This window comes from Gobius niger (genome assembly GCF_951799975.1).
Source record: "Gobius niger genome assembly, chromosome: 7".
Taxonomy (NCBI): Eukaryota; Metazoa; Chordata; class Actinopteri; order Gobiiformes; family Gobiidae; genus Gobius; species Gobius niger.
The window spans coordinates 9,018,543-9,028,633 of NC_136858.1; the positions used below are offsets into that span (position 1 = coordinate 9,018,543).

General features: G+C 42.7%; 1 protein-coding gene across 1 annotated transcript in view; it reads left to right on the forward strand.

Moving 5' to 3' along the window:
• The window catches only part of LOC306965503 (polycomb group RING finger protein 5-A-like), a 39,496-nt gene extending 29,677 nt beyond the window's left edge, over positions 1-9,819 (forward strand). Inside the window, exons 8-9 of the mRNA XM_079559985.1 lie at positions 2,143-2,232; positions 9,480-9,819. Of these exons, the coding sequence (XP_079416111.1) occupies positions 2,143-2,232; positions 9,480-9,527 (138 nt within the window). The 3' untranslated portion in view covers positions 9,528-9,819. The remainder of the gene's footprint in view (positions 1-2,142; positions 2,233-9,479) is intronic.
• The last annotated feature ends 272 nt before the right edge of the window (positions 9,820-10,091 follow it).

Below are 10,091 nucleotides of genomic sequence, written 5' to 3' on the forward strand. Positions count from 1 at the left end.
GTAAAAAGGCATTTTAATCCATATGCCTATTGTCGTAGTATCAGTTTATATGTGTTTGAGTGGATGAACCCAGGTTGCTCTTGAAGGCCCTGTCTGAAGGCCCGCCACTGATAAAAGCACTTCCAGCAGGTCGTTCTTTGTGCTCGCACACGCCGTTACCTTCACCAGTGCTAGTCTCTAAAAAAAGCATAGTTACTTTAAAGGGGACAGACTACTTTGAGCTTTTAGCCATGTTGTTTTGTTCATGAAAAACACACTTGCTGTAGTATTTTCCTTTTCCAAATATTGTAGAAAAGGAAAAATCTCTCGCACACTGTATACTTGCACCACCAGTGTTCCTTTGTTGGTGTTGCAAGTACAGTGTGCGAGAGATTTTTCCTTTTCTACGTTTGGCCTCTATGCCTTCTCTTACGCACCTACAACAACAAAGAGATGTGCGAAGTAAACCTTCTTTAACTTTTCCAAATATCCAATACTGTACTACTACCTTTTTAGTCTTTCACCTTTTAAAAAAACACAACTTTCACTGACTTAGGCCCAATCTCAATTCTCCCCCTAAGCTCCCCCTTAATTCTCTCCCTCCGCTTTACCCTCCCCCTCCGTTTTGCTGCAGGTACGTCTCCCAGGTTGAATTTGCACTGAAGCTTAATTTCATGAATACTCTTCGTTTGTGACTTTATTTGCTTTGTGCAACAATTTAAACAGTCCATTTCTATAAACGTGTCAGTTCTACGTTTTCACTTTGCTGTTGTGAACATTTATTTGCGCTGTGTTAGCTGACTTTGGAGTTTCTTTCCTAACGGGGTTCAGTGCCTCGCTGCTGCGCCTGCTGTCCCCCCCTATCTGTCTCCCTGTGCCGCTGTGCAATCTGTTTTATAAGTTTAAAATATTGTATAACGGGCTGCAGCCACAGCGACCCGGCGGTAGAAGCAGCAACAGGCGGACAGAGGGAAGGAGATTGTGGCGCCGGATGAAGCAGAAATAGATAAAAATCGGTGGGGTTTGAGCTGAAACGAGTCCTGTGGTTTAGGTGTTACTAAAAAGCATCAGTCTGTTATGAGTTACTGATGAACTGGTTCAGTAGAGACATGCTATAGAGACAAGTAGAGGCTTTTTACATTTTCTTACATATAAATGTGTTCCAGTGGATAAAAAAATATATTCAAGTAAGAATCCCTTCCAAACAAAACCTTAATCATCTGTGTTAGTTGTAAAATGCAGTCAAATGGAGGGCTGTCCCATTTCTTAGGGCAGTCTTTTCAACCCTCACCCTTAGCCCTCGGTTTCAAGGTGTAGGGAAAGGGCGAGGGGAAGCGGTAGAAAAGAGAATTGAGATCGGGCCTTAATCTCAGTGAATATGGACACACTGTACCTCATGTTGAAGCGCTGAACCCGGAGAATTCAATCCATGCCTATTAGAGGCAGCATGCTAACGCTAATCAATTTGGAGACATAAACTATGACTGGTTCATCTAAAGTAATAAAAGAATAGTAGCCAGAAGGGGTCGGTGTTGTTTGGGTTATGAAAATGCTGTTGTTATGATCAGTTCACTTCATTTCATGACTTGTTTATACTAATGTAACCTAATGTAGCCAAGGATATGTAGAAAAGTCCAGTGATCCTTGTTCAATGATTTTCCATTATGTCAGTTAGTAGAAAACCCCTCTAGATAAGGCAAGACATTATTGATCTCACATTGGCAAATTCAGTTACTCACAGCAAACTACTTTTAAGAAAGTCTCTCGGATATCGGCAGATACTCAAACCCCCAGTATCAGAAGTGAAAAAGCTGGATCTGTGCATCTCTAATTCCAAGAGCTTTTACCAAATGCGAGTCTGATTTTGGTGATACAGACGCAATCACGCAATCAAAACAGCATTGTGATATATCGCAAAACCACACACACACACACACACAGAAGATATGAGATATCATTGTTGAAAGCCACATTAACACATGATGTGTCCACTTTCTTCTCTTGAAAACGTTGCCACGCCGCATTCAAATGACACAAACCACACAGCTCGCAGCAGACAGCCCCGAACCCGAGGACTTTCCCTTTCATTTCCTGTTCCACATTTGAATCAGCTCACGCCTGCCTGTAACGCTGAACTCTCGCTTCTGTCTCGTTGTTCGACAGTTGGACGTCCTGTGTAACGGGGAGATCATGGGCCGGGACCACACCCTGGAGTTTATCTACATGACACGCTGGAGGCTGCACGGAGAAAACGTGAGTGAAGCTCCACACGAGAGTCAAAGCTTCCTGTTCACACACAGCGCCACCTCATTCAGTTATAACTACTCACAAAACAAATGCAATTGGGACTGGCAGAGGTGGGAGACTTGAGTCACATGACCAAAGCTCCAGAAAGACTTGACATAAGACATATGACTTGCTGAACACTATATTTATTAGTGATTTGAGTTTAACCGATGAGAGAACAGGATTCATTGTGTAAAATCAGTGCATCTATGTTCACATGTGGTTATTAGCCACATGCTTTTGCAGTTTCCCGGCACAGCACGTCTAATCTATACCGCGGGAAATTTGCATCGCACTGAGAATGCATGATGCAAATCTCTTCTCCCCCTTAGCTGAGCACAAGCACACGTGCAGACATTCACACAAGTATGTCCCAGCTGTTTTGCGCAGCTGCACAGAGCCCTGTTACAGCAGAATGTACTCTGACCAGGGGTGAATCTGAGCATACAGGGGCTGGGGGCATTATGAGGAACCCCTGACTCAGGAACGGTCAGAATAAGCAAATATCAAAAAATATTATGTTTTATTTATACTCAAGACTCCATGGAAAAGCAGCTCATGTATGAAAGAGTCTTGTTTAATTTTTTTGTAAAGTAGCCCCCCCCCGCCTTAAAATACTGTCCTAGTATATTCATCAACTCTGGTACTCAGACTGCAGCCCTCAAAATACTTTTTTTTTTTTGTGACTATTCAATATTGGCTAAACATACCTTCATTAGATTTTGTAAAAGTTTGATGAACCTAAATTGCAACACACCTTCACATAGAGTTGATCAGGTTGTTGTTATCAACAGCAAACACATGGCATTTTGCTCCGGATCAGCGTATACGACGACGAGTCCAGTTCCTGCCAATATCCAGCGACTTCAAGCGAGAGTGGACCAACATTCTACAGGCCACAAAAACAACCTGATCCGCTCTATGAAGGAGGCGTGCTGCACTGTGTGAAGCAAATGGTGGCCATTGATCAGCAACTTGATATGTCACACTTTCTCCACAAGGAAGAAGTGCTCACTAACACAGATTTAGACAGATTTGTGAACAATATTTGAGAGAAGTGGGTCTAAATTATCGTGTTTGTAGAAAATGTTTCTTGTATTTGAATTCCATGAATTCCATGAACCCCATGAAAGGGTATTGTGTTTATATTTTTGATATATATATATTTTTTTTAGATTACATTGGGCCTCATTCATGAACATCTGAAACGGGCTAAAATCAAGTTAGCCATTTTATACTCACTACTGCCACCTCAGGTCATACGTGTAACTGCACCTTCTATATCAAGCTTGTGCATGACGGCACTTCGGACCTGAAGTAACACTGTTTTGAGTGACAGTGCAGGGTTTTAGAGGTAGTTGTGGTGAACAGGTCTGAGCTCATTACACACATTAGGACATTGTTGGAACATGTAGGGATAGAAAAATACATAATTTTGATTATTAATTATTCGATTATTATTCAACTCTGTATAGTCCCCTTAAGAAATCCGTTCTTACAGAGCTAGTGTCAGGAAATTGTGCCAGATTCACCACACATTCTTTAAGGCACACTGCGTAACTTTTTGGACTATACTGTTCATCAGTAATAAACATGCTCCTAATGACCAGCTCAACACAGAAAATACTATTTCTGCAGTGGGTAATCAAAGCATGGATTTGGATGTGAACTTAACTTTATTAAATCTCAAATTCTGCTGCCTTTAGTCGACATCTCAAAAAAGTGCCAGGCACAAAAGACAGACAGAGCAGGATATGAATGACCAAACACAAAACTAATGACCAACAAAACAAACAAGAAAAAATCTCAGCCATCGGCCCCGCGCGCTCAAGGACCCTCCTAATCTTGTACAAAATGTTTAAATAGATATAACCTGTACATCGCAACAGGGTTTTCCTTCCCTTCCCGCAGGTCGGTCCTTAAAATAGATGCGGCTGCAGTGACGCGCTGCCCACCTCGCAGGGGGCACAGGATCGAGGCCCGTGTTCGTCTTTACCATGTCGCGTTAATGCAGCGCATTTAATGCTATTTGTGAACGGCAGCATTCAAAGGTTTTAGCAGTTATACATTAGTACTTTACTTGTCAATACTAAAAGTAGGCTACTAGCGATACTACCAACTTATTTCTGATGAAAGGCATCTGTACTTTATTATAGTTATATTTACATTTTGAATGAATGAATACTTGATTTAATATGTACAAATATACAGTATATGACTCAGAATGTTAGGTTCCATCAGGAGCATGAGCACCTCTGAGTGTTCTCAGGATTTGTTCTTACAGAGGAACGTTTTCAGTTAAGAACAAGTTTTGTGCCAAAACCCTCCTAAGAAGGCCTTAAGAACAAATTTGTGCGTAAGAATGTTTTGTGAATGAGGCCCAATCTCTTTACCCGTGTAGGTACTATTTCTAACCTGATCGAGCTTAAAGGGATATTTCAGGATTTTTGACATAGGGCCTCATTTCCTAGTTATGCAGAGTGTTGTTGATTTCTGGAGATATTTTTTTCTTAAATTCATGCAGTTCTTATCTATTATAGAAAACGCTATCTCAATGGCCGCCGCCTGGGCGCCGCCATGTTTATTTCCCATACCGACTTTGAAGCTAAGCAGGGAAGTGCCTGGTTAGAACTGGGATGGGAGACCGTTCCTCGGATGCTAAGCAGGGAAGGGCCTGGTTAGGACTGGGATGGGAGACCGTTTGGGAACACCAGGAAGCCTGGCGACAGTACTGGTTGGTGGTGCTGCTGTCCGAGGACAACCCGCTGTCACAAAAACGCGGGTGCACGAGATCTGACTGTCGTGCGTGTGCGCGCATCCAAACAGGGCGATGTGTGCGCGCGCGCGTGTGTTCTTTCGTGTGTGTATGTATGTGTGCGCGCGCATCCAAACAGGGCCATGTGTGCGTGTGTGGGCGTGTGTGTATGTGTGTGCGTGTGCGTGCGTGCCCAAAACCTGCTCAAACACGAGCCTCTAATCAAACGCGCTGCTCCGACTGATTTATCCTCCGTGTGAGTAAAAGCGAAAATGACACTACAACTTAACGAGTGCATGGCCTGCACTGCGTAGTTTTTTTTCTTTGTTTTCTATTTTGCTTTCACGTATTGTGAGCCCAGAGGTACATTTTATTCTAAAGCAGCTTTGAACGCATTGTCAATTTTATTGGAAGGTTATAAATACTGTCTAATAACGATCATTAGGCTATTTCAGTTCAAAACCTACTCATTATTTTTTTTATTGTACACTACCGTGATGCACCAAACCACGGGTCCTGCACCGTGAACCAAACCGTTAAAGCTGAACCCCTAATATTTCTCAATAATTATTCCACTGTCTCTTGAATCCTGTTCCCCGAGTTTAGCGAAAATATTGTCGTACTTTATAAGAAAGGAGCACGGGTGCATCAAACACTCCAATTGCAGTTTGTTTGAAATAGTTTTTTGCCTTCATTCTTTTACTCATTTGTAGTGGCCATAGTTTTTGGAATGGGTTGGGAACCACTGGTCTACAGCTGAACTGTGTGACGGGTTGGACATTTCTTTGTAATCACTCACAATCTCAGAATATCAAATGTGGAGACTAGCGAGGCCCGGCCGAAGGCCGGGTCTCAGCTAGTATTTAAAGAGCTTAGTGGCGCTAGGCTAGTGCAAGGCTATTGCATTTCTATGGTATCAGCTAGCTTGCATTAAAAACAGTCTGAACCGCTCCACAGTGCACCTGAGGCAAATCACTTATAACCCCAGACTAACCATATAAATGTCTGCGTCGATAGAATCATTTTTGGAATATAACTGACCTTGTATCACATGAATTATCGCATTTTGAGGGACTATTTTCTCGCAGATCACTCCGCCACTGCATAGCTTACAACCATGAAGCTGATGCTGCTCAAATATAAGTTCATTTAAATGCAGAATAGTTAGAATGATTCTATGGACACAGACATTTATATGGTTAGTCTGGTGTTATAAGTGATTTGCCTCAGGTGCACTGTGGAGTGGGTCAGACTGTTTTTGATGCAGGCTAGCTGATGCCATAGAAATGTGCTAGCCTAGCGCCACTAAGCTCTTCAAATATAAGAACTGCATGAATTTAAGAAAAAAATATCTCAAAAAATTAACAACACTCTGGATAACTATTAAATGAGGCTCTATGTCAAAAATCCAACATTTTAAACACGTCCAGGAGCATTAACATTTGAGAGAAGAGATTTCCAATGTTAGAATGTAAAATAGGCAGGTTCGTGTTCCATGAATTGATGTTACAATGTGCTTCACTGTAGCCTACGTATTACCAGTATTCACAGCTCATGTTTGGTTCTTCACAGTGTCTTGGCTAATGTCACTCTCCGAACTTTGGTGCCCTTTTATCAACAAAAGGGCGGCTTTTGGCCTTATCGTTCAGTTCGTATAAAACGATCCCGAACCTTGTACATGTTATTGAATAAATGACTTTGTAATTGTGGCACCTGGCCTGGCAGACACAGTAGCATGTATGGGTAATCCAATCCAAGTTACGTAATAACAATCTGTTCCAAACATGTAAAGCCTATATTAGTCGCTCTGGTGCTGAAAGATGCTCGTACGTAGCACATCACACACTCCAGTTTCAGCATGAGCGACATGTAAAGTGAAGCTAAGGCGACAGAGGAAGCCCGTCCTACCCGCTCTGGGATCACTTTCAACTGCCACAGAGCATGACGTTTGGCTCATGTGAACTGGACTTGTCCTTTCATGGATGCTAGTTTGAAGTGAAGGCCACCGACTTTTTCAAAGGATACAGAGCAGTTCAAGGAAGCACATTTGCAAAGAGGAGATTATGGTATATTCTTATCATTAAGGAAAGACCTACAAAATAAAATTATTTCAAGTTTTCTGTCATTTTATGTTTTCCTGTAAAATCACGACCAAATTTGAATAATATCCATTATTCAAAAAACGGGTTTTAATTTATGGTTTTATTCCGTCCAACCCTCCATCCATTTTCTTCCGCTTTATCCGGGGTCTGTTCGCGGCGGCAGAAGTCGGAGCTGAGATGCCCAGACTTCTCGATCCACGCACACCTCCTCTGGCTGTTCTGGGGGTTCTCCGAGGCGACTCCAGGCCAGCTCGGAGACATAGTCCCTTCAGCGTGTCCTGGGTCTTCCACGAGGCCTCCTCTCCATAGGACATGTTTGTAACACCTCCCGCGGGAGGCGACCAGGAGGTATCCGGAACAGATGCCCGAGCCACCTGAGCTGCTCCTCTTGATCTGAAGGAGCGTCTTTCACAAAGACATGACCACATTTAAATACAGTACATCAGTGCTGTGAACATAGTGTTATTAGAAGTGTTATCTGGGCCAGTTGAGCAGAAAGTATGAGGGCCAACAGAAATGACGGCCGTATTTGGCTCCTGGGTCATAGTTTGGACATCAGGTTCAGTATGTTGTAGTATGTCGAGGTTGTGTAATGCTGCTGACTTTCCTGTGTCCCGTGGAGTCTGTCCTGTCCCATGGATGTTCCCTCTGTAGCTCTGCTGTGAGCAGGCCTGAGTCATGGGAACACTTTGATCTCACTTTTGTGATGTGAGCTTGTGACTGACAGGTCTGCTCCTCTTGAGGACATTTAGTGAGCCGTGCTGACAGCTGGGTATACCAAACCCACAGGACGGTCTGTTCCTCTGCTAACCGAGCGCAGAGGGAGGGCCAGAGTAGGTGAAGCTCCCTGAGGGGAGCCCTGTGCACTCTTGGTTCAGAAGCACCCCTACATCACAATAATCTCTATAAAATATTCACTTGAGCAGGTATCGATACTTTCTCTCATTTCCTCTGCTGTATTTTTAGCTCCGAGCAGCCCGCCCTCCTGCTGCTCTGCTGCCAATGCACAGTTAGTGCCATGTATTACAAAATCTTCTTCTCGAGCTAAATATCTTTACTAAAGCCCAAATGAAGTTAAAAAAAATAAATGCATCTGCTGTCGAGATGTGGGATCTGATTACTGCTGCCAGGGCAGGATGGAAGGAGAAGCCATTTGGATGAAAGAATTTGCAAAGGCCGCTCGCGTTAGCTTAGCGACCCATTCATTCCTTTGGCTTAGTTTAACCTAGCCGCTGCCATTCGTTTACATCAGTATCAGCTAGCATTGGACATTAAACCATTGTTCTCTTACATTTCTCAACAAAAGTAAATTATATTATGCCAACTGTATAGTCACATGTTTACTGGTTGTATCCTGAATGTTTAGTACTTTGAATTGATGCATTCTTAACGTCTTAATGTTAATTTTACCATTTAACAAATAGCAAAACAGCATCACACCATCTGAACTAATCTTTATGAACACACCGAGCTTGACGTTTATTCAAGTTTGCTTCTGTTTTTATAAATCTTGTTTTATTTTGAATTAAAGGGACAATACAGAGTTTAAAAATGTTAAAATTATGTATGTTCCTCCCCCTACATGTTCCAACAATGTCCTAATGTGTAGAATGAGCTCAGACCTGTTCACCACAACTGCCTCTAAAATCCTGCACTGTCACTCAAAAAGGTGTTAATTCAGGTCCGAAGTGCCGTCATGCACGAGCTTAATATAGAAGCTGCAGACCTGAGATGGCAGTAGTGAGTATAAAATCACAAACTTGCATCTAGCCCCTTTAAGGTTAAAAGGTGGATAAGAAGTGGTTGTTACCCTACACTGGCCAATAGGAAGTGGGTCAAGAACATTCCGAGACAATATCATGAAAAGTTGAAAGTATGGGAGTGGATCCATCATACTTTGGGGTCATATATGTATGCACAATAGGCCAGGATGAATGATGTGTGTGAGTGATTGTATGGTGGTGGTCAGAGGGTCCGTTGGCGCAGACGTGTGTAGTCGCGAAAGCGCTTCTGACAGTCTCCCCCAGGGGAACTGAAGCTACAAACGTAGTTTACCACCACCCAGTATGGAGTTAATGTACAATTGTCTCATGTGAAGCGCTTTGTGACCATGTCTGTGAAAGGCGCTATATAAATAAAGATCTTCTTCTTCTTCTTCTTCATTTGTAGCCAGTGGCACAAGAAACATTTCAGGGGTCGAGGGAAGAATGTATTCAATTAATTTCCTAACTAATTCACTTGGATATGATTAAGAATCAGTCATGATTGACATGATGTTACATAACTGTTCCAAACTAAACCCACCCTCGACATCACGTCGCCATCTCAACATGTTCCTTTTTGTTTACCTTTTACAGACATATCCCATGGTCCTCGAGTACAGACCCCGCATCGACTTTGGCTGAACCGAAGACGCCTGCGAAGCCCTGTCCGAAGCACTTGGCTCTGCACATGATGTGCAGAGGACGAGAGAGATTTACATGTATTTTTGTACAGCTAACGATGACGTGCTGGCATTGTTCTGGTAGAGAGGTTTTATGCGACTATATAGAATAATATATACATGCGATAATATATGCTATTTTTCACTGTACGTCCCTGTGCCTAAACCTGTCGGAGTAAGAAATGAAGTCTGAGCGTACCGTCACACGCCTGTCCAACTAACTGTAGAGTAAATGTGATTTTATATTGGTTATCTGACTCTTTCCTTTCTTGTCCAGGTGATGTAGTGATGTTTTTACTTTTAACAGTAAGGTATATACAGTCCTGATCAACGTTCTGGTTTTGCAGCTGATCAAAAGTTAGGACCACATGCCTTTAAAAGGACAAATCTGTGCAAAAATGTGGATTTGGTGCCATTTTCTGTCAGGTTTTCACGCTCAGGACGTCCTGATGGCAAAGGCAAACAATGTTCCCAATTTGAACGTGTTTGGGTTGTTGAGCTGCATAAGCAGGGCCAGCACTGCTGA